Source organism: Lepidochelys olivacea (assembly GCF_965140295.1).
Source record: "Lepidochelys olivacea isolate rLepOli2 genome assembly, chromosome: 8".
NCBI classification, from domain to species: domain Eukaryota; kingdom Metazoa; phylum Chordata; order Testudines; family Cheloniidae; genus Lepidochelys; species Lepidochelys olivacea.
Genome location: NC_140418.1, coordinates 63855073 through 63879236, shown reverse-complemented (window position 1 = coordinate 63879236; position 24164 = coordinate 63855073). Strand labels below are relative to the sequence as shown.

General features: G+C 43.7%; 1 protein-coding gene across 1 annotated transcript in view; it reads left to right on the top strand.

The window, feature by feature from the left end:
• The window catches only part of LOC311524950 (complement factor H-related protein 5-like), a 139835-nt gene that overhangs the window by 84802 nt on the left and 30869 nt on the right, over positions 1-24164 (top strand). Inside the window, exons 13-14 of the mRNA XM_084636623.1 lie at positions 2701-2852; positions 20684-20792. Coding sequence (XP_084492749.1) covers positions 2701-2852; positions 20684-20792 — 261 coding nt within the window. The remainder of the gene's footprint in view (positions 1-2700; positions 2853-20683; positions 20793-24164) is intronic.

The following is a 24164-nucleotide window of genomic DNA, read 5'->3' as shown; positions in this document are numbered from 1 at the left end:
GCTCTAAATTCTGCTGAGATATGGGGTGGGGATCAGTCCCCAGCTGTCTCCAGGATCAGGGGAGGCATAAAAGTGGCTTTTAGACAATCTTTGCCACCTCCACAGATGGTGCTGAGCATGAGCATTGATGACTGAGCCTAATGTATTTGTATGATGCTTGTATGAGTGATGTGACTCCCCCTTTTAGGGCTGGTCAAAAATTTTCCATCTAAACATTTTTTGACTGAAAATTGGGTTTTTGACTGATTTTTTTTCACAAAAATTTCTTCTTTCTGTGTAAAGTTTTTATTTTTTGTTGTTGAAAAAACAAATACTTGAAAATGAAAGTTTTCAGTTTCTGACCAAAAATTTGTATTTGCATATGCTGTGGTGGTTCTTCATGGTACTTGTAGTTCCAATGCTTCAACTGTGGCATCCTCCCCTGTAGGCTGGGCTCCCCAGCTGAAATACATCTCCCACGATGCACTATGGCCAGGGATTTCCATGATGCACCACTTATCCTCACCCAGTGGGGGAGACCATGGCATATCAAGGGAAATGCAGTCCAACCAGGGAGCCTGAGGAGAATGGGATCATGAGACGGATGAACTATAACCCCCATAAGGCACTAAGGTGGCATTTCCAACAATTTTTTTCAATTATTATTTTGCTGAAAAGTTAGAAATTCTGCAGAAGAAAACCTCATTTTCTGACTAGCTCTACTCTCTATGCATCATGTAGCAGATAATAATAATTAATTAAGAATAATGTTCCTCTTCCTAAGGCTAAAAGCCTGGCATTCATTATTATCTGGCTACCTGAATATAGCCTGTGGCTTTCATCCAGCCATTCTGCTTCATCCTTCTGGTCCTCAGGAGCTGTTTGCGCTCCACAAAAGCTCCTGCTCTTTTCCAAAGTGTGCCTCCACTCATGGAGAAAAGATGCCCAGCTGTGGCAGTTACTCTCACTGGTACCACCTGCTGGTCAACTTCAGCAGCAGAGACCTTACCACCTGCAGCTTTTATGGCTGTTCCTACTACTGTGTCTGTGGCACCCCATAGCACTATCACTGGCTCTGCTTGCCCTGTCCTGCCTTGCTTACTGATGGTACAAAGGACTGTTCCTCGCAGCTGGAGGGACTGCAGCATCCGTCCTCTTGGCCCACTGTACTACAATCTCCTCATCAAGGTTGCTCATGATGTTGATCGCACCAGTTTATTTATCTTTTAAATCCTTTGTTCACTTTCCCCCTCACCGGGACTCCTGTGTAACCCCAGTAGTGGCATGCACGTGTGACTTCACCCCACATTCTACTGAGCCAATGGTTGCTCCAGTGTTCCTTGTAAATGAGTAAGAATTGATGTGAACATGGTCACATTACAAATGAATTAGGAGTCAAGAGAATATCTGTGGATATTTATTTACTCTCACTATTTTCCTAGCTCTAATTGGGAAGAAATTTTCCCCATAGACATTTGATTGCATAATTCTCCATCAGGAGATGAATTGGGACTATGACTGTCCAGTTTATGAAATCTGGTTGATATTGTGGCATTGTATTATGGAAAACTGCCAATTTGTATATGGAGCCACCATTGCTGACAAGTCCTGTAGCAGGTACACACCAGAGAGAGACAATGGGAAATATTTACAGTTAATGACACAAAGGTTATGCTGAAAAGCAGCTGCATCCTGAAGGGAGAAAGAAAGGTCGGAGCAGTCGAGAGTGACAGAAAAGACAAAACAAAGGAAGCCGGGAGGATTTAAATAACCAACCAAACAGGAACAGAGAAGGCCAGACAGGAAGAAGAATGGGGCAGGAGAGAACAAGGTCACGCAAGCTGGGTAAGGAACTCCATGAGGGACAGAGACCAGCCAGCATGTGACAGGCTGAATGAGGCAGGGAACTGCCTACTTTCCTGGACCCAAAAGGTTCCTCAAGGACACACAAGAGCAGGGTGAACTAGTGTAGGATATTGCAGCCTCAGAGCTTTATTATTTTGTGTGGTCTATACTCTCCGGCATTTTATATTAAGTAAAAGAGCAAATGTGTTACATGCTGTGCAAAGTGTGTGTGTGTGAGCTTCTTCCTAACTGTTGTGTGCCCCTGGGAGTCTTAAACTGTAAACCAGGAGCTTCACACCTTTTGGGTGGAGTTCTGGGATAGGGTGGGTTTAGGTGCAAGGAACTCTGAAGAGTCATCTTTCCATCCAAGCGCTAGGCAATTGGACAGCGGTCTGAGCCCTGGACATGAAAGGTCTGAGCCCTGAGAGTGTGCCTAGGAACCTTAAAATTGTGGCAATGGCTGGTCTTAGCAAGTGTCCACAAGGGGGCATTTGCTAGGATCTATGACAGAAGGGAAGAAGGTCTACACTCTTTACTGGAAAAAGAAATGGAGTACTTGTGGCACCTTAGTTGCATCCGATGAAGTGAGCTGTAGCTCACGAAAGCTTATGCTCAAATAAATTGGTTAGTCTCTAAGGTGCCACAAGTACTCCTTTTCTTTTTGCAAATACAGACTAACACGGCTGCTACTCTGAAACCACTCTTTATTGGAGCATCTGTCTCTGTAACATCAGAGGCAAAGAGAAAATAGCACTGATCTTTTTATTTATTTGAAGCATTTGCGAATACATACTTTACAAAGAAAGTGCTGTTGAGTCAAATATCCAGGTCAGACCCATGTGCAAATAACTAAAGTGCCATTTCTTTTTTTTGCAGAGCCTTGTACCGTAACCCCGGAGGATATGGAGAGGAACAAAATACAGCTGAGATGGCCTTATGAACAAAAATTCTATGTGTTATCAGGGATCTTTGTTCAATTTGTGTGTAAATGGGAATATAAATTGGATCCAACATCTTCTGGACTTAGGGTACAATGTTTAGAGGGGAGTGTCTGGAATACCCTAAATGTAAACACAGGAAGAAGTAATCTTTAGTTTAACCACAATATCGATGACTTGTCCACTAAGCCAAATTATTTATTTATTTATTTGTATTGAGGATGTCTAAGGGTGTATAAAATACAATCAGTACATGACATGGTGACTGAACAGAGTCAAATATAATATTCTCTGAAATTCTAATGTATAAAGTGAGATTTATGCCTTGTTCACAAGATAAAAACTGTTGCTTAATATCAAAGTGTTGAATATTCCAGTAGAAGTATGCAAGTTATTATTAAGAAATTAAAAACATGAGATCAGATCCCCAGCTGGGATAAATCAGTGTAACTCTGTTAATTTGGAGAGGTTATTTTGATAATGGTGTTTTAAATGGAGAAGGAACAGGGAATCTTGGATACTTAAAACATATTTTTGGATTAAAGTGTCCTCTAATGACATTAAGAGATTTTCCTTGGCACCCAACCCTGTGCCAAGAATTATTCACATGAGAGTCTTCCTGCTCATGCTTCATGGCACTTTGACTCAAGTCCTAAGAGCATTTGTTTGTAAAGTTTGTACATAACAGGCAAGACTACAGAGAATTCTACAATAAGGAAATTAACAGTTTGTGGTAGATGATACTACAGCTGGTTGAACATCAGAATGTCCCTTCTGTGGGACATTCTAGAATTTTGATTTTAAAAAAATCACTCTGTTTCAGAACAAAAAGTGAAAATTTCCCACGGAAAGGACGTTCCAAAAAATTCAGTTGACATATAATTGAAGCATTTATTTTCAAAATTTCAAAATGAAATTCCATGGCAGAGAGCCCAAGTCTGAGGTTCCTGGTTCAGCCATGTCTCTTAGGGCTTCCAGATGCCCTGCCACAGAGCTGCCACTGAGCTAGTTCAGTCACTGAGAAAACCTGGGACTTCCTGCCATGGAGCCAGGAGTCTGGAAGCTCTCAGGGCTACTATTAGCTTCAAATATATATCTTTACAAGTAACTGTTTTACTTTCCATTTTTTTCTAGCTGATTGGTTCCTTCGGATGAATGAAAATAAGTATCTAACAGTATCTTTAACCAGCATCTTACGTTCAATATCCATTAACCAGTTATTTGTAATATTCACAGATTGTTTCTTGATTGTTGTTGTTTTTTTTGGCATATTTGCATGGATTACAGTTTACATGTATGGGTTACACACATTTATTTATGTCTTTGATCAAAGGTACATTTCTACAACTAATTTCAAGTAAAGCAGGATGGGAAACTGGGTTTGGATAAAATCAGATCTGAGCCAAATCTTCACCCCAAACTCAAACCAAAGCCAAACCTTTTTTTGATGCTTAAAACATAATCACATATGCTTCTGCACTTCCTATTTTTGCTAATATGCTGATAGAAGTGGTATTTCCCACCTGGCCAAAAGGAGGATGTATGGGAAATCTCACTAGCAACCTTGATCTTGTACCAGAATGTTGGTTTTGTTCAGGAAAACATTCAGACCTTTTTACTTTTGGGGGGAAAAACTGACTTTTGGGAAAAGAAAATAATTTAGTAGATGCAACCACAATCTATTTAACAGAATTATATAGAAATGATTGTTCCTTTTGGTTAAAGATTAAACATGCATAATCTTAATTTTCTTTTTTTAAATGAAAACAGTGTACAAAACATTTAGCAATTAAGATAACCTGAACATTCCTGTCTTGTATATTTTGTGGCTTATTAACAGTCCCATCCTGAAATAAACTGACTGGAAACTTTAGGGTATGATGAAAAATGCAAAGAAAGATGAACCAAGGTCTGCAGAAAACTTGAGCAGTAGTGAGCTACGTGTGTTTTGCAGTATGTGAACAAACTATTTCTGCCTTCCTCTGTAAGCAGTGAATTGGAAAGTTGACCAGTCCTGTGACTGATTGATTTGCCAGAACCAGCTGGGAATAACAAACAAATCCAAAACTAGTGTGCATTGATGGGATGCTCTGTCCCCAGTAAATTGGTCAAATTCTGGAACTTAACCAAATAGCCCCAAAAGCAGGCAGAGTGGAAAGGTGGTCCAGTGGTTAGAGCACTAGCCTGGGACTCCAGAGACTTAGTCTCTGAGGGTATGTCTACACTACGAAATTAGGTCGAATTTATAGAAGTTGTTTTTTTAGAAATCGGTTTTATATATTCGAGTGTGTGTGTCCCCACAGAAAATGCTCTAAGTGCATTAAAAGAAAAGGAGTACTTGTGGCACGTTAGAGACTAACACATTTATTTGAGCATAAGCTTTCATGAGCTACAGCTCACTTCATCGGATGCATACTATGGAAAGTCCAAATAAATATTAAATAATAAAGTCCAAATAAATATTATGCTCAAATAAATTGGTTAGTTGCTAAGGTGCCACAAGTACTCCTTTTCTTTTTGTGAATACAGACTAACACGGCTGTTACTCTGTAAGTGCATTAACTCAGCGGAGTGCTTCCACAGTACCGAGGCTAGAGTCGACTTCTGGAGCGTTGCACTGTGGGTAGCTATCCCACAGTTCCTGCAGTCTCCTCTGCCCATTGGAATTCTGGGTTGAGATCCCAATGCCTGATGGGGCTAAAACATTGTCATGGGTAGTTCTGGGTACATATCGTCAGGCCCCCGTTCCCTCCCTCCCTCCGTGAAAGCAAGGGCAGACAATCGTTTCGCGCCTTTTTTCCTGAGTTACCTGTGCAGACGCCATACAACGGCAAGCATGGAGCCCGCTCAGCTCACTGTCACCGTATGTCTCCTGGGTACTGGCAGACGTGGTACTGCATTGCTACACAGCAGCAGCAACCCATTGCCTTGTGGAAGCAGACGGTACAGTAGGACTGGTAGCCATCATCATCATGTCCGAGGTGCTCCTGGTCGCCAGTGTGAGGTCGATTAGGAGCGCCTGGGCAGACATGGGCGCAGGGACTAAATTTGGTGTGACTTGATCAGGTCATTCTCTTTAGTCCTGCAGTCAGTCCTATTGAACCATCTTATGGTGAGCAGGCAGGCGATACGGATTGCTAGCAGTCCTATTGCATCATCTTCTGCCGGGCAGGCAAGAGATGAGGATGGCTAGCAGTCCTATTGTACCATCTTCTGCCGAGCAGCCATGAGATGTGGATGGCATGCAGTCCTTCTGCAACGTCTGCTGCCAGCCAAAGATGTAAAAGATAGATGGAGTGTATCAAAACAAGAAATAGACCAGATTTGTTTTGTACTCATTTGCAAACCACCCCCCCCCCCCAGGGGACTCATTCCTCTAGGTCACACTGCAGTCACTCACAGAGAAGGTGCAGCGAGGTAAATCTAGCCATGTATCAATCAGAGGCCAGACTAACCTCCTTGTTCCAATAAGAACAATAACTTAGGTGCACCATTTCTTATTGGAACCCTCCGTGAAGTCCTGCCTGAAATACTCCTTGATGTAAAGCCACCCCCTTTGTTGATTTTAACTCCCTGTAAGCCAACTCTGTAAGCCATGTCGTCAGTCGCCCCTCCCTGCGTCAGAGCAACGGCAAACAATCGTGCATCTGAGCTGAGAGTGCTGTCCAGAGCACTCACAATGGAGCACTCTGGGATAGCTCCCGGAGGCCAATACCGTCGAATTGTGTCCACAGTACCCCAAATTCAACCCGGCAAGGCCGATTTAAGCGCTAATCCACTTGTCAGGGGTGGAGTAAGGAAATCGATTTTAAGAGCCCTTTAAGTCGAAATAAAGGGCTTCATCGTGTGGACAGGTGCAGGTTTACATCTATTTAACACTGCTAAATTTGACCTAAAGTCCTAGTGTAGACCAGGGCTGAGTGCCTCAGCACCCCATTTGTAAATAGGGAATAATATATTCTCTACCTCCCAGAGTATGTCTACACTTCAAGCTCGGGGTATGATTCTCAGCTCGAGGGGATATACTTGTGCTAGCTATCATCGAGCTTCCGTACTAAAAACAGATAGTCGTCACGGCAGCTTGAGCAGTGGAAAGGGCTAGCTACCTTGGGTATGTGCCTGTCAGAGACACTAGGGACATACGTGGGACGGCTAGCCTGTCCCTTCACTCACACTGCTGTGGCCACCCTCTATTTTTAGCATACTATCTCAATCAAAGATAATGCAGGTACGTCCCCTTAAGCTACAAATCACACCCCTAGCATTAAAGATACTAAGTTATATGGCTCCCTTTCCAAGCTTAGGTAGATATACATTATGGGCCAGTCTATGATATGTTCTTCAGTCTGAGTAGTATCTTATGCTGTGAGCAGTCTGGGACAGGTCCCTGGGGTGCAACCTGGAGTGTGGGACCGCTGAGCTCTTCCAAGCCCACCAACCTCGATTGGCCCTCACACTGTGATGCTGATATCAAGTTACCAACCTCTGGCAGGTACTGCACTTACACAGGGGAACTTGTCACATAGTCCCTTTGAAATAAATATTATGACATGTATATTTGTGTCAAAAACTCCTATTGACTTCAAGGGCTTTCGATCAGGGCCAGAGAGACAGTTATTAGGGCAAATTCTGGCAGGCCCTGTAGAGAGGTGCCAGAAGAACAGCAGTCAGCAATGAGATCACACTTCCAGGCTGTCACTATTCCAATTTCTAATGACATCAATGGGTCTACTTGCAAGGTAAAGTCCTACTCAGCATGCATGGGGGTATCTCAATCTGGCCCTAAGAAAGTCCATTAAATGTACTTTGTTATTCTGGCTACCACTGGAACCAGGTACAGCTGCCCCCTCCAATAGATTATTCCTTCTGGTTAACTACTGCCAGGGCACTAATACTCTGTGGTGGGGTGAATGCCTCTCCTGAATGACTCCAGTGAAGTGACTTATCCTTAGCTTTGAGTGGAGCTAGCATGGAGACAGCCTACGTCAACTCCATAACTCATTGTTGATGGCTATTTTCTGTCAGACACCTCTGTCCTGTGCCTCTGAGAATTTGTCCCAATAACTGTCTCACGGGGCCTGATCAAAAGCCCTTTGAAGTCAGTGAGAGTTTTCCTCACAAATATGTATGTTCTTTCAATGGTCTTTGGATGAGGCTTCCTGTGTGACTAGCTGGGTGGAGAACTTCAATTATGGGAAAAGTCTAACTATTGTGATATGCCCCTCCCCAAATTCGTATGTATTGAAATGAATGAATATAAATATATAAATAGATGCACAAAATGAATGTAATGCAAGATTAAGGGTGAGATTTTAATCACACAAGACTCAGGAAATGTAGAGTTAATGGTAGGGTTCTCCTGATTCTTAACTGCTCTTTTCCACAACTGCATTCAGAGGGCAAGATTGGCAGTGGCAGCAGTAACAGAAGGGTCAGCTCCTTCTCACTGGACTGCCAGATTCTCTAAATACTACTCTGGGGTGGAAATGGATTCTTTTAGAGATGGTTTTGACACACAGTATGTTTGTCTGATCCCAAGTGTCACAGGGTAGATTGGGCCCCATTAGGAGAGAACTGATCCAGCCCACCTGTCCGCAGTGCTTAATCCGTAATGAAAGAGGTGTCAGGGCTCAAGCAATTTCTTTACATTCATAACTGATGCAGCAAGCCCAGAGGTGCCATGGCTATGAACTGCCAAGCCTGGAGGTGCTGAGGCTCATCCCTGGCAAGCCCTGGCACAAATTAAGCACTGCCCATGCCTCACTAACAGCTTCTTGATGGGGCCTGATGGAGGGCAACCGGACTCTACACAGAGCCAGAGGGGAAGAGGAAACTGGAAGAGGAAGATCTGGCAGAGTGAACTTGGAGACAGTTAGTAGGCTACTGAATGCTGCAAAGAGCAGAATCCTCTGAAGGAGAGCCTGCAGCTTCAGGGACTGTGGTGCGGTGTCCACCCCACACGGAAGTGGAAGGGGTTAATGGAGGCCAGATGGACCAATTAACCTAATATATGGAATGTGGACAGGAAAGAGCTCTAATTAGAGGAACAGGCTCAGCTGTGCCAGAACAGGTGCTGCCTGCCCGGGGGTTCCTGTGGCAAACTCAGAGACTGGGGGAGGCCAGATAGGTAGGAAATAGCTCAGAGCAGCTAGGGGTAGGACTGCAAGAGTAGGGACTGTGGCTGCTTAGTAAAAGGTCCCTAGGCTGGAACCTGGTGTAAAGGGTGGGCCTGGGTTCTGCTACCTGCCACTGGGAAGTAGAAGGGCATGAGAGCTGCCAGACAGAGCACAGTGATTTCCCCGGAAGAGGAGGACTTTAGTTACCTGGCTGGCGGGCCAAGCCATGTATCAGAGGCGGCAGATCCGGGTGTGATTGGGGCAGCCAAGTGAGAGAAGCTGTAGACAAGAGGCAGAGCGATGGCGTGCAAACTGTGGTGCGGGTGTTGGCCTCGAACTAATCCCCAGAGTGACCAGTAGGAGGCACTAGCCCAGCGGTGAGTGAATCACTCTATGACAGTGAATCATAATATCATGTGAGTGAATCATATTATAACATCTATTAACCCTGCACCCATCCGCACAACGAAGCCATTTTTTTCGACATAAAGGGCTCTTAAAATCAATTTCTGTACTCCTCCCTAATGAGGGGATTAGCGCTGAAATCGACATCACCATTTCGAATTAGGGTTAGCGTGGACGCAATTTGATGGTATTGGCCTCCAGGAGCTATTCCACAGTGCACCATTGTGACCGCTCTGGCCAGCACTCTGAACTCAGATGCACTGGCCAGGTGTAAAGGAAAAGCCCCGGGAACTTTTGAATCTCATTTCCTGTTTGGCCAGGCGAGCTCATCAGCACAGGTAAACATGCAGTCCCAGAATTGAAAAAGAGATCCAGCATGGACCGAATGGAAGATACTGGATCTGATTGCTGTATGGGGAGATGAATCTGTGCTATCAGAACTACGTTCCAAAAGACAAAATGCCAAAACATTTCAAAAAATCTCCGATCCCATGAGGGACAGAGGCTACAGCAGGGATGCAACACAGTGCAGCGTGAAACTTAAGGAGCTCAGACAAGCGTATCAGAAAACCAAAGAATCAAACGGACGCTCTGGGACAGAGCCCCAGACATGCCGCTTCTACGTTGAGCTGCATGCAATTCTAGTGGGGGCCACCACCACTACCCCACCCCTGTCCGTGGACTCCGATGATGGAGTACTTTCCGCCATGCCTGAGGATTTTGTGGATGGGGAAGATGAGCTTGAGGAGAGCACACAGCACACCGTTCTCCCTGACAGCCAGGATCTTTTTATCACCCTGACTGAAATACCCTCCCAACACAACCAAGCCAGAGAAGGGACCTCTGGTGAGTGCACATGTATAAATATAATACATGTTTTAAAAGCAAGTGTTTTTTAATTAATTTGCCCTGAGGACTTGGGATGCCTTCGTGGCCAGTACAACTACTGGAAAAGTTGGTTAACATGTCTGGGGATGGAGTGGAAATCCTCCAGGGACATCTCCATGAAGCTCTCCTGAAGGTACTCTAAAGCCTTTGCAGAAGGTTTCTGGGGAGAGCAGCCTTATTCCGTCCTCTGTGGTAGGACACTTTACCACGCCATGCTAGTAGCAAGTAATCTGGTATCATTGCATGACAAAGCCTGGCAGCGTATGGTCCCAGTGTTTGCTGGCATTCAAGCAACATCCGTTCTTTATCTCTCTGTGTTATTTGCAGGAGAGTGATATCGTTCATGGTAACCTGGTTGAAATACGGGGATTTAATTAAGGGGACATTCAGAGATGGTCGTTCCTCCTGGGCTGTTTGCCTGTGGCTGAAAAGAAATCCTCCCCGCAGTTAGGCAAGGGGTAGGGGGCGGAGGGCACAGTGGCACCAAGCTGTTCACATTTGACAATCAGGGATCTTCCCTGATACCAGCCACGTGGTGGGGGGAGGGGTAAAGCGATCATCCCAGAGAATTGGAGTGGGGGGGTTAGTTTGGTTTCTGCTGCTGCACATTAACATGAAAACTGCAGCACTAAATGATCAACTCAACGGGCTTTGCTTGGTATTGGAGAGGAGGGCGCTGCTGTTATGAAGATTGCAGAAGCCAAAAGACTATGGCTTACCATGGCCGCCACAAGCCGAATTCTGTTGCCTGGCACTGCATGTGTGATCTCTAACACCAAAGCCGCAGGCACTCAATATAAGATGCAAAATGCGACCTTGTACCGAAATCACATATGCTATGTCATGTGAATAGTGTTGTTCACTGTGAAATCGTATAGCCATTGCTCTGTAAAATGTATCTTTTAAACTACTTCACTCCCTTTTTTTCCTCCCACAGCTGAAAATGTTTCAAGCCTCCCTCCTCCGTCCCAAAGGCTATCTCAGATAAAACGGCGAAAAAAATGCATGTGCCATGAAATGTTCTCTGAGCTCATGCAGTCGTCCGGCACTGACAGAGCTCAGCAGAATGTGTGGAGGGACACAGTAGCACAGTATAGGAAAGTGGTCAATGAATGTGAGGACAGGAGGGACGATCAACATGAGAGGTGGTGGCAGGAAGATCAGAGGAGGCAGGATGCAAAGCTGGGGCTACTGTAGGATCAAATGGACATGCTCTGGCGTCTGGTGGAGGTTCATGAACGGCAGCAGGATCACAGACTGCCGCTGCAGCCCCTGTTTAACCGCCCTCCCTCCTCCCCAAGTTCCATAGCCTCCTCACCCAGACGCTTAAGGACACGGAGCGGGGGAAGGGGGCAGAGAGGCTCTGGGCACCCAACCACTCCACCCCAGTGGACAGCCCAAGCAACAGAAGGCTGTCATTCAACAAGTTTTGAAGTGGCCTTTTCCTACCCTCCTCCCACACCCCACCTGGGCTACCTTGTGAGTTATCTCCCTATTTTTATAATCAATTAATAAAGAATATATGGTTTTTAAATGATAATGACTTTATTTCCTTTGCAAGCAAGCTGTGATCGAAGGGGGGAGGGCGGGTGGCTTACAGGGAATTAGAATCAACCAAGGGGGTGGGATGAAACAAGCAGAAATGTCACACAGTACCCTGGCCAGTCATGAAACTGGTTTTCAAAGCTTCTCTGATGCACAGCGCTTCCTGCTGTGCTCTTCTAACCACCCTGGTGTCTGGCTGTGCATATGCAGCGGCCAAGTGATTTGCCTCAACCTCCCACCCTGCCATAAATGTCTCCCCCTTACTCTCACAGAGATTGTGGAGCACACAGCAAGCAGCAATAACAATGGGAATGTTGGTTTCACTGAGGTCTGAGTGAGTCAGTAAACTGCACCAGCAACCCTTTAAACAAACGTCAAAATGCACACTCTACCACCATTCTGCACTTGCTCAGCCTACAGTTGAACAGCTCCTTACTACTGTCCAGGGTGCCTGTGTACGGCTTCATGAGCCAGGGCATTAAGGGGTAGGCTGGGTCCCCAAGCATAACTATAGGCATTTCAACATCCCCAACAGTTATTTTCTGGACTGGAAAGTAAGTCCCACGAAATGATTGTCTGCCGTTGCTTTCACAGAGGGAGGGTTGACTGACAACATTTACCCATAACTACCCGTGACAAATTTTTGGCCCCATCAGGCATTGGAAGCTCATCCCAGAATTCCAATGGGCAGCAGGGACTGTGGGAACTGTGGGATAGCTCCCCACAGTGCACTGCTCGAAATGTCAATGCTTGCCACGGTACTGTGGACACACACCGCCGAATTAATGTGCTTAGTGTGGACGTATGCACTTGACTTTATACAATCAGTTCCCAAAAATCGACTTCTGTAAAATCGGAGTAATTTCGTAATGTAGACATACCCTAACTAAAAGATGGTGCACTCACAAACTTCATGAATGATCCTCAGGTTCAAAGATGACTCTGGACTCCTCAGTCACTGCAGAGGGGCTGCTCTCTGCTGGCAGGGATCAGGCTGCGTCAGTCCCAGGATTTCCCCTCACCACAAAGGGGTGCAGGGCTCAAGGTGTAGGTTACACAACTACACTAACATCCAAACTGTAGCCTCCTAGCCCAGCCTCCAGACACACACTCAGCAGGCAGCTTCCCTGGACTAGCAGTCAGAGCAGAGCTGACCATGTGATGACCTGGTCTCACCTAGGGTGCTGGAGGGTGAACTCAGCCTGGCTGGGGAAGTTTCCCAGCAAACTCTACAAATTGGGAATCATCAGTGGAGAAGGAAAAGCCCAGCTGAGGGGTCTGCTGTCAGGTCCCTAGATGCCTGTTCTCAGGGGGAACCCTGCATGCAGGCCTGGGACTCACCAGCTCCCCACACAGCCAGTCCTGCCCTTTTCCTGGCGGGCTCCAGACTGACCCCAAAATGGCTTCTCCCCTTTTCTCAACTCCTTTGGAGGGCCTCTCACTTCCTATTGGTTGCTGGGCAGACTGAGTCTGCCTTGGCTCCCCCTCCCTACCAGGACAGTGTGCCTCTCCCTGAGCTGCCAGCAGACAGGGTCTCAGGAATCTAGGTCATCTCCTTGTGGGTTACATAATTATTAATGCTATGCTTTTGAGTCATTATTGCTGTGGTTCTCCCAAATTAATGCTGTGTTCCCCATCCCCTTAATAGAAGTTTTCTTTGTTGTACACAAACGCAACACTTGTGAGTGGGGAAGCATTGCTTGTTTAAATGCCTCCTCAGGTCCCTTTGTTTTCCTGGGTTTTTGGACAGGGTCTGAAGATGGTTTTGTAATTTTCAGAGGAATGCTTAGATATTGAATCTGGCCCTTGTTGCTACTGACAACACCTGGCAGAAAGATTAAATTTTTGTGAAATAGATTTGTGTGAATTTTGACAGAGATAACAAAGGACATGCCCCTCATATAAAGGCAAACCTCTGCCAAATTTTAAGGACCTACTCCAAAGCATGGAGGCATTAGAACAGCTCAACAAAACAATTGAAAGGATTTTTTTAATGTGGTAAAACAACATATTTGCCCTAACCAAAAATCAGCATGAGACAGAAACCCAGTACATAAATTTTCATTTTGAATGGTTAAAGTTTGGCCAGGTTATAAACAATTGAAAACAGGGTGTTATAATGGAAAGTATGTCTACCTTAACTACAGATGGCACTATTGGCTCTGCCTAGAGTATCATCATCAACTTTGGGAATTTTAATGAAGGATTTTAATGGAGCCTTACACATAGATAAGTATTGTTCATTGTTTTATTTATTTGTTTGTTGTTATGTGAGCTTGGAAACTAGATTGGACAGAATACTAGAAAATGTACCATCGGGAACAATTTTGCATTGGCACAGAGATTGCCTAGGGTCAGTGGTTTTCAAACTTTTTTTCTCGTGTCCCAGTTAAAGAAAATTGTTGATGCTCATGACCCAACATAATTATATCTTTTGACTAGAGTTTTCATAAAATCATAATAATGCAATACATTCTAGCTTAACCGACTTTATATAACTAACACTAGACAAAACTTTTAAACAAAACACTATAAAGACGATCAGGTTGAGTTTCACTTTCTTTATGTGACTGGTGGGCCTGTTTGTTCCTCATGATCTTGTTCCAGTCGGGATCACAGGATGAAAGGGCTACCCGCGTATCAGATCCATTGTTCAGTCAGTTCCTTTCTTTTGGTTTTCAATCTTGTCAAAGTTGAAAACCCAGCTTCACACATGGAGGTTGTTTTGAAAGGCAGCAACAAGAGTACACTTACTTTACTTAGCTGTGGATATTCTTTGGAAACATTGATCCAAAATGACAAGTTTATTGACTTGTATCGTGTTTTCAGAGTATCACAGGTGAGATGCAGCAGTTCATTCTCTTGCTTAGGTGTCAGATTTAGCTCCCTTATTGCCTTAGGTATTCGAAAGCAAAAGGATCATTCACCCAGAGTTTTTCATTCAAATATTAAAACTCCTTTATTGGGAAATAGCATCTAAAACTGTCAGACAGCAATGAGATGTAACTGTATTATAGTTTTCATTTCATTCACATTTTCCTCACTAAAACAATGAGAAGTCTGGTGGCACCTTAAAGACTAAAAGATTTAATTGGGCATAAGCTTTCATGGGTAAAAAACCCACTTCTTCAGATGCATGGAATGGTAATTACAGATGCAGGCAAACCAGTGATGACAGGGCCAATTTGATCAGCGTGGATGTGGTCCACTCCCAATAATTGATGAGGAGGTGTCAATACCAAGAGAGGGAAAATTGCTTTTGTAGTGAGCCAGCCACTCCCAGTCCCTATTCAAGCCCAAATTAATGGTGCTAAATTTGCAAATGAATTGTAACTCTGCAGTTTCTCTTTGAAGTCTGTTTCTGAAGTTTTTTGTCAACACCATAAGAGGACCCAACCACATGAGCCACACCATCAGGGGCTCATTCACCTGCACATCCACTGTGATAATATGATATGTGCCAGCAATGCCTCTCTGCCGTGTACATTGGCCAAGCCAGACAGTCTCTACGTAAAAGAATAAATGGACACAAATCAGACATCAGGAATGGTAACATACAAAAGCCAGCAGGAGAACACTTCAATCTCCCTGGACATTCCATAACAGGTTTAAAAGTAGACATACTTCAACAAAAAAACTTCAAAAACAGACTTCAATCAGTTATTGAATGTCCAGGGAGATTGAAGTGTTCTCCTACTGGCTTTTGTATGTTACCATTCCCGATGACATTCAATAGCAGATTTTAAAGTAGCCACCCTGAAACAAAAAAACTTCAAAAACAAACTTCAAAGACACTCCTGTTTCTTAAAAATAATAACCTTTCATTGCCATGCCTGAAAGTACACTGCTCTGTAACCACTTGACAGTGTAATGTGCTGCCTGGGAACAGTGAACTCTGTGTAGGTGAAGGAATGTTTTCCATTTAGGTTAAAGGTAGTCCATGCAGTTCAAAAATGACCATCATTCATGCCAAATTCAACTGGGGTTTTCATTTTTTTACAGAAATATAGCAGGAGAAGGAGTATGGCTGTGGAATTCTGTGTGTTTGCATGCAGGTTAAGCTAGGTGGAAGCTAATACAGCATCCTGTTGATTCCCTGACCCAATCATGGGAGCTGACTAGCTGCAAAGTTTTCCTGAAGCGGGAACTCCAGATGGGTAGTCACTTTTCAGGGAAGGGCATATTTTCCAATGCCACCATGGTAGCTGACCAGCCTACTCAACTCAAAGATGTGCTGTTTTGTCACTATATGTCTGAATACTTCTATTGTGTACACAGCAGATTTCCCACCAGCAGCTTGGAATAACCTCTCCTTTGCCAATTGCACACCATGAGAACTGTTATGTCCTCCAAAATGTGGAAGGCTTGAAATGATAGACAAAGTTTTTGTAGTGTGGCCACTAGTGGCACATCCCCTCGTCCCCCTCCAAACCCAAGTAGTTCTGCTATTCTTAAAAACTGAAAGCAGTTTTTTGTTTTCTGACTTACCATTGCCTCTGCATTTCTTTTGCTGTGATTAACCAGGCTGTCTCCAAGGAGCTTCTGTTGCATGAAGCATCTGCCTCACTGAAGTTCAGTTTGGAAAAGTAACATTTTATGTCCTTGAACTTCCACAGGGATTTTTCCTATGTTCCTGCACTGAGTTATTTGAGACAATAACCCTTTGTACCTAACTCCTATTTCAGGCCCCTTGACCTCTACTGGCTGCTGTACATCCACAGACCATCCATACTGCAGCAGAAGCCTAGGTCACTGGGCTTTCATGGCCCATTCCAAGAGGAAGTGTTTCAGTGATGAACTTGTGGTTGATGTTCCGGAGAGGGCCAACAAACAATACCAAAGACGGGGACTTCTGGCAGAGGAAAGGCATGACAAGAGAAAAGGCTGAGGCTGGCTGCACAGCTTGAGGTCAGGTTTTCAGCATGGGCTCAGACAGTTGCTTTGCAGTTCCTGGAACAGGAATAGCAGCGAAAGGAAAAGGACAGAAAGAACTGTCTGAGCAGCTGATATCGCTAATGGCCGCAAGCGTACTGGCTCCTGCTTATCACCCACACCATGGCCTGAGTCCCTTGCATGTTACCGTGCAATGCAGTCCAGAAACTGCTTGGGCCCCATGCGCGGGGCCCTATGCGTGGCTGGGCAGTGCAAGCTTGCCCCATGCATCCCTCCATATTGACCCACTCCCCTGTGGATGCCTCCTCCTCCCTCTCCCAGTACCAAGTGCATGGCAAGCAGGGAAAGAAGATAAAGGAGAATGGGGGGGCCAGGGGTCATGCAATGATGGGGTCTCTGTCTTGTAACTGGTTTCACTGTTTCCATTTGTTCAAGCACTTTTTTTTCAAATAGTTTTTGAAAGGTTCTGTTGTTACTGGTGTTTTTCTGTGGCACTGGCAGCTGGCCTGTTTGGCAGTGGGTGAATGTTGTACTTCTCTAATACACATTTATAAAATAAAACTTTTTATTTCATCAACAAAGTTTATTGCCATCACTGCATCAGATCATACAATCTGTATTTAAAATAATAAAGATAAATAATTAGGAATTAGTGTATAAACACTATTCCTCAATACAATCATCTATAGCAATCCATCTTGTGAATTGCGCCCCCATTTCATAAGTGGTCATGTCATTCATAAATAGTTGCTTGCTGTGCAATGTACCCATCCCTCCCTGAGCACTGAAACCCCCATGATCAATCAGCCCCATCCCTACCTCACCACAAGCCTGCATAAAAATGGAGTAGCACCCTTTGCTGTTTATGTACTCATGTGCTCCTTGAGAAGGGCAAGCTATGGGCACGAGTCTCAGCAATGGCCCCCGCACCATTTAGAAACCCCTTTCTCGCAAAGCCAGCAGTTACTTCAGGATTATCTTTTATGCCTGCCACCTTTGGGTAAACCACACGCCTGATTGCCTTACAACCCTCTGACACCACTTTACCCACAGTTGACTTCTCAACACCCAACTGGTTGGCAAGAGACCTGTAGCAGTCTGGAGTAGCCAGCTTCCAGACAGTTATAGCACTTCTGGACCAACATGGCTGTCCTCCTGCTTGTATTTGTATGCTGGAGGGTCCAGGGAAGCTGCTCACAAAGCTCCAGAAATGTAGCTTTCTTCATGTGACAGTTCTGAACCCCCTGGTGGTCATGCCAGGTCTGCATGACAATGTGGTCCCAACCAGCCTGTGCTTGTGGCCCTTATCTAGAAGCACTAGTCTACATAGGGGGCATCAGTGGCTATACCAAGTGTTGTAAGCAGGGTCAGTCAGTGCTAGTCTGCCATGCCTGGGTCCTGGCACCCCCTGCCTTCCTCCTGCTCCATGATAAGCTCTGTTAGGTGCCTTTTTTCTACACCAGTGTCTCATGGCAGCTCTGCTTGTTTCCCAACACAGGCGTGAAAGTGCAAGCAAGAGAAGATTTTCAAAAAGCACCTCCTCCAGGTTGCTGGCTCCAGTAGCTGGGCACACAGACCAAACTAACTGCTTCACAGGATGTATCGGTGGGCTGTTCATAGTTTCTGCAACATGCAGAGTGGACAGTCAAGTTTTCCCACAGTGCACGATGGTCAAAGGGCTAGACTAGCTACATTTTGGGAGGGCACTAGGGAATCTGGGATATGGTTGGTTTGAGTCTGATCTGCATGCTGCAGTGAGGATGTCAGAGTCCTGGGTTTGAGACCAGGTTAAAAAAGTCATAACATAGATGTAACATAAAAATCAGTGAAGCTACTCAAGCCAATAGTAACCCAGGGTCACCTGACTCAAATCTCACTAACGCTGGACTTGTATTGCAGTGGCACCATACCCTATAGCATGGCTTGGGAACATATTCTCCTTACTGGGGTGTTCCCTGAATTCTGAGTGTAGAACCATGAGTTTGGAACCACTATCACAAAATGGGGAGATCAGAACATCACTTTGTGGGTATTTGGTAGAGATGTACTAGATTTTCCATCCCCCAAATTGCTGCTGCTTCTTCCTGTGAAAGCCAATGCCTATCCCATACACGGTACTGTGATACACTGATGCTGATCTTTAATTTGTAAGTGTTTGTGATTTCTGTCTTTTTGGGAGTCTCCACAAAAAGCAATGAACTGTATGTAATATACTTCCCAGAGAGACAGGAGGCCGTGGAAGATGAGGTGGAGTCTGACACATTAAAGTAGTAACTATAAATACTACTAATAGACTTTAGCATTTGGTGGAAAGTTCCCTCAAAACATGATTTACTGGAATAAGTTCTGCTTCACTCCAAAATGCAAAGTGTCTGTGCAGTCAATGAACTCCAAATCAATAACTGGTAAACATTCATGCTTTCACAATACCACCTTCTCCTGGCAAAATGCTGTCTCTCAGGCCTGGGCGTCATGTTTTTAACCTAAAGTTGAGTGTCTGCCAGATAACTTGAGGTCGTTTACACAAATGTAAAGGGTAATGAAGATGCTCCTCAAATGTTTGTTCCGGGGTCCAAATGTTTTGGTTTACCAAAGAGACATCAGCTAGAGTAAGCCACAAATATCTGGGTGTCGTCCAGACAAGCCTTTGTAAATATTTAAATTACATCAAGTTAACTGGTAACCAGTTAATGTGAAGTAAAAACCTGAAGGGTAGATATACCATCAGGGATCTGTCCTCTGCATCTGCCAGCCTAGCTGCCACCACCAGCTGGTGCCTTTGAGGAGGGAAGAGGACTGGGAGTCATGCTGAAGATACTGCCACTTTCACCGAGAGGATGAACCAGCAGCTAGATAATCCAAAACGGGTGTGTGTAACAGAAGGCGTCAGTTGTGATACATTTTAATATATTGAGCAGAGTGTTAAATCCGTTTATATGAACTCTTTTCAGAGTAACAGCCGTGTTAGTCTGTATTCGCAAAAAGAAAAGGAGTACTTGTGGCACCTTAGAGACTAACCAATTTATTTGAGCATGAGCTTTCGTGAGCTACAGCTCACTTCATCGGATGCATACTGTGGAAACTGCAGAAGACATTATATGCACAGAGGCCATTAAACAATACCTCCTCCCACCCCACTCTCCTGCTGGTAATAGCTTATCTAAAGTGATCATCAAGTTGGGCTATTTCCAGCACAAATCCAGGTTTTCTCACCCTCCGCCCCCCCCCCCCCCCCGCACACACAAACTAACTCTCCTGCTGGTAATAGCCCATCCAAAGTGACCACTCTCTTTAAAATGTGTATGATAATCAAGGTGGGCCATTTCCAGCACAAAAAACTGGATTTGTGCTGGAAATGGCCCACCTTGATTATCATACACATTTTAAAGCGAGTGGTCACTTTGGATGGGCTATTACCAGCAGGAGAGTGAGTTTGTGTGTGAGGGGGCGGAGGGTGAGAAAACCTGGATTTGTGCTAGAAATGGCCCAACTTGATTATCACTTTAGATAAGCTATTACCAGCAGGAGAGTGGGGTGGGAGGAGGTATTGTTTTATGGTCTCTGTGCATATGATGTCTTCTGCAGTTTCCACAGTATGCATCCGATGACGTGAGCTGTAGCTCACGAAAGCTCATTCTCAAATAAATTGGTTAGTCTCTAAGGTGCCACAAGTACTCCTTTTCTTTATATGAACTCTGTTATAGTTCCTTAAGCAGGTTATTATGTTGAATCTGTTATTTATAACGGTTGAATGTTTTCCGTCTCTTCTTCTGCAATACAAGAGTCAGTTGTCATGACTCCAACTTTGTACACGTTTCTAATCAAGGATTTGTGCTATACATGGCTGCTGGTAGGTTATAGAGTAAAGGAGTGAGGAAATGTGGTGAGCAGAGACCTTCTGTGAAATCAAAGAGGATATTAAAAAAATAACTTGGGCTGTATTCCTGGGGGAGTTTACACATGTTATCTCTGTACCATGATGTTGACAGAGGGACGTGGGGAGAGCTCTGGGGGTGGAGGGTTAGAAAGCCTTCAAAAGGAATTGGTGAGGACAGGATCCAGAGATGACCAAAGCTCCACGGCTGCCATTACAAGCGCTGGGTTTACTTCATCAAGCACAGGATGACTTTGCTGAGCTGTCTCATCATTCAGATACTCTGGGCTTTCTGTGCTAGGGGACAAGGTAAAAGACAAAGTTAATCAAAAGATTAAACAACAGTTTGGCTTAACCCTTCTCTCGCGTGCAGGGATACTAAACAAGCCTGATATCACACAAAGCCGTGGGCAGTTACAGTAATGGCTGTTTTCAATAGCACAGAGGGATTCAGAGGTGGAAATGAAACAAGTGAGGGATGGCAGTGAACACAAAATATTTAACATGAGATTGAACCATCTTGTCATGGCTTTAAGTGGTGACATCTCCAGCTCCACTTTGCAAGGGCAAAAAGCAGAATGTACTGCACACTGGAGAAAGCAGTTAAAAACAGTGAATGAAATCTTTGATAGGGAAAGGTAAGTTATGCAGCCTCCTTTTTGTGTAGTTCTAGAAAATATTTCTGAATGCCGGAGCTACTGCCTGATAAAACAGGGCTCAGTGCATCCTCCAAAATACTGCAGAGTTCATTGTGCAAAAGCAGGTGACCCTTCCTAGTATTTCTGTATTTGTTTGTAGAAATTCACTATGTACTCCTATCCCTGTTCCTGGTTCTTCTCCAGAATTATTTATTCCACTAAGTGAATTGTAATTATATTCATTGTGTTCATAGTTTAGCAATTGTGTTTTGTATCACTCCCATATTCAGTTGTATATGGATTATAGCAAATGCTCTGGCATGTGGGTCTGATGTATAGGTACCCTGGGGATAGGTGCCGGACATATACTGATAGTACAAAGGAGGCCCTGTAGAGTGATTTCTAACACCAAGCCTGCTTTGTCCGTTCCCATGATGTCATATAGTAAAATATATGTGATGTAGGTGTGACTTTCTAGGTCAGAGACCTGAATGGGGTGATTCCTGAGTAGATAAGGGCTATTTGGGTTTAGTGGAAGCAAAGGAAGATCCATTTGAAACCTTACTATTAAAGTGGACCTGCTCTGGGGATGAATCAGGGTTGTATAGCGAAGCTGCCCTAGTTGTAGGAGCCCTGCCTCATTTGAGCACTAAGGATTATACTTAGCATTCCTGTTCTCAGGGTGAACCTTTAAAGGGTCCACTCAGAGAATCCCATTAGAGAATCCCATTATGTAGAGAATCCCATTAGAAGAGGAGGTAGAATTTTGTCCTGGAATGAGCAGGGGTTCTGTCCCCAGAACTCACATATTGTGGGAGGTCTTCTGAGCATGATCACAAAGCCAGTAATAGACCAGATCCTAGCTACATTGGAAATCACATCTCCATTTAGCAACTAGGGATGCAGTTGATTTCTCTGGGACAAGATGATCACCAAGCTTAGGAGAAAGTGCCACATACAAGCCATTTTTGGTGAAAGGAATCCAGCTGTGGGATGAACTTCCAGAGGAAATTAGACTAATCCAGTCAGACCAGCTTTAGGTCTCACTTGCAAGAATTGCCTTTTTGAGAAGTACTATTCTGATTATGGTGGAAAGGCTTTATCATAACAACTACCCACTCCCCCCTAGAAAAATAAAATAACTTTACCCTCAGCAGATCCTCCAAACTCCGAAGATGGGAGAAGACTTCATGTCCATAAGGAGGATGAAATCGAAGTAGCCTGTAATAATGGATTTTACTTCGATTGGAACTGGGAAATGAAAGAGGGATAGTGTTAAAATAAAAACTTTAATTGATACCTTACATATCAAATGCTGTAACTGTTTTTCCTTTTTATGTGTCTTTAAAGTTATAAAATGATTTTAATAGTGTGTTTGCCCTGGGACTAAGCAGGCTCAGGACTATGTACTCAAAATCCTGAACTATGTTTGTGCTGTACTGTGACAGGGTAGTGTTAACACCTTGAACTATCTGAGCCCACGTATTCCATCCAACTACACACAATAGAAGACCAGTATGGAATGAACTGCCAGAAGAGATAAAAGAAATCCAGTCTGATCACCTTTCGGTCTCACTGCAAGATTTCATTTTTTGAGAAAGTTTGTCCACGATAATCAGAATGACACTTATATCCACCAATGCCCCCTTCTCACCCCCAAAATAAAATATATTATTGCAAGCAAATACTCCAGCTGTAGATTTCAAGTTCATAGGAATTTCACCTTGCCAATTTTATACAAAAGATATTCGGATACGACAATGCTAGTGAAGTTAATTTAAAAAAAAAAGTCAAATAGTCTCAATTGAAGGGGTGATTTAGGACCTAATGTCCTGTTTCCAGTTGTTAAACTGTAATAGTGGAACCTGCCACCCTCAAAAGTCAGAGCTCAAGGAAGAGGATGTAATCAGCATAGATTGTAATAGTGGATTTCACTTTGAAATGGAATAAGGAAAAGACAGTGGAATGCACAAAGAATGGCTGGTTACCTATTCCAACGTGTATCTGTAAGTTGCTTTTGGTTTTATATGTTTTAAATGTCAAAGCCCAAATGATTATACAATAACTGCAATTGACAATATAAAGAGAAATGAATTAGACATGTTTTCAGAGGTTTTATTTTTAAAAGTTTATTTTGACTGACTTGGAAAAAGCACCTGTGAAAATAACATAATATGGTACAAATAAGCCCCTACGTTTTCAGTTTAAACTGATTTTTACCAAAAAAATCCCAGGTTTTACAAAAAAGTATTCTTTTCTTTTTTTTGATTTTCACCCTACTTTTGTATTATTCAAATATATAAAAAATAACTTGTTTTATTAGGAAAACACAGTACGTTGCATGATTATACACTAGTCTGCATATATATGCAAAGCTACCTCTTGAAGTATGGTTATGTATTAGTCCAGAAGATACACACAATAAACAGACAGGCACGCACGCAAACTCCAAAGTGCGTGCACATATGAACATAGTGATGAATCTCATGTTCACCATGTATCCATTTCAAGCTGTTAGCAGATAACAGTTTAAAGATTTGACACACTAAAATGGGAGGAAAATGAAAATCTGTAACAGAATATGTTTCAGAATACAAGGAAATATTTGAAAATTAAAAAAATAACAGGAGAAAAGTATGAATTTGAGTATATGTGCTGCAAACGGTGTGGCATCGAAGTTATAGGCTAATAGTTCTAAGTCTACAGCAGTCAGCAGTTTATTCAAATGAAAAGTTTTATTTGGGGATTAGAGATATATTGTTTTCTTTAACTCACAGGTGGCACTGATATGATATGGATCATATTTGGAATCTGAGTCACACACACACACCACCTCCCTTGTTTTGTGCCCTCAGTCTTTGTCATTTTGAACTATGACAGTTTCTTCCAGACAGTTCTTCCTATGCCAGATCCTGAAGTTCTTTCTCAAATGTTTACTCTGTCTTTTCTCAGGTAAAATCCCAATGGCTGCAATGAGAGTTTTATTGAGTAGGGACTGAGGAAAAACTGAGGATAGTCTTCAGAATCTGTCCCTTTGATAATT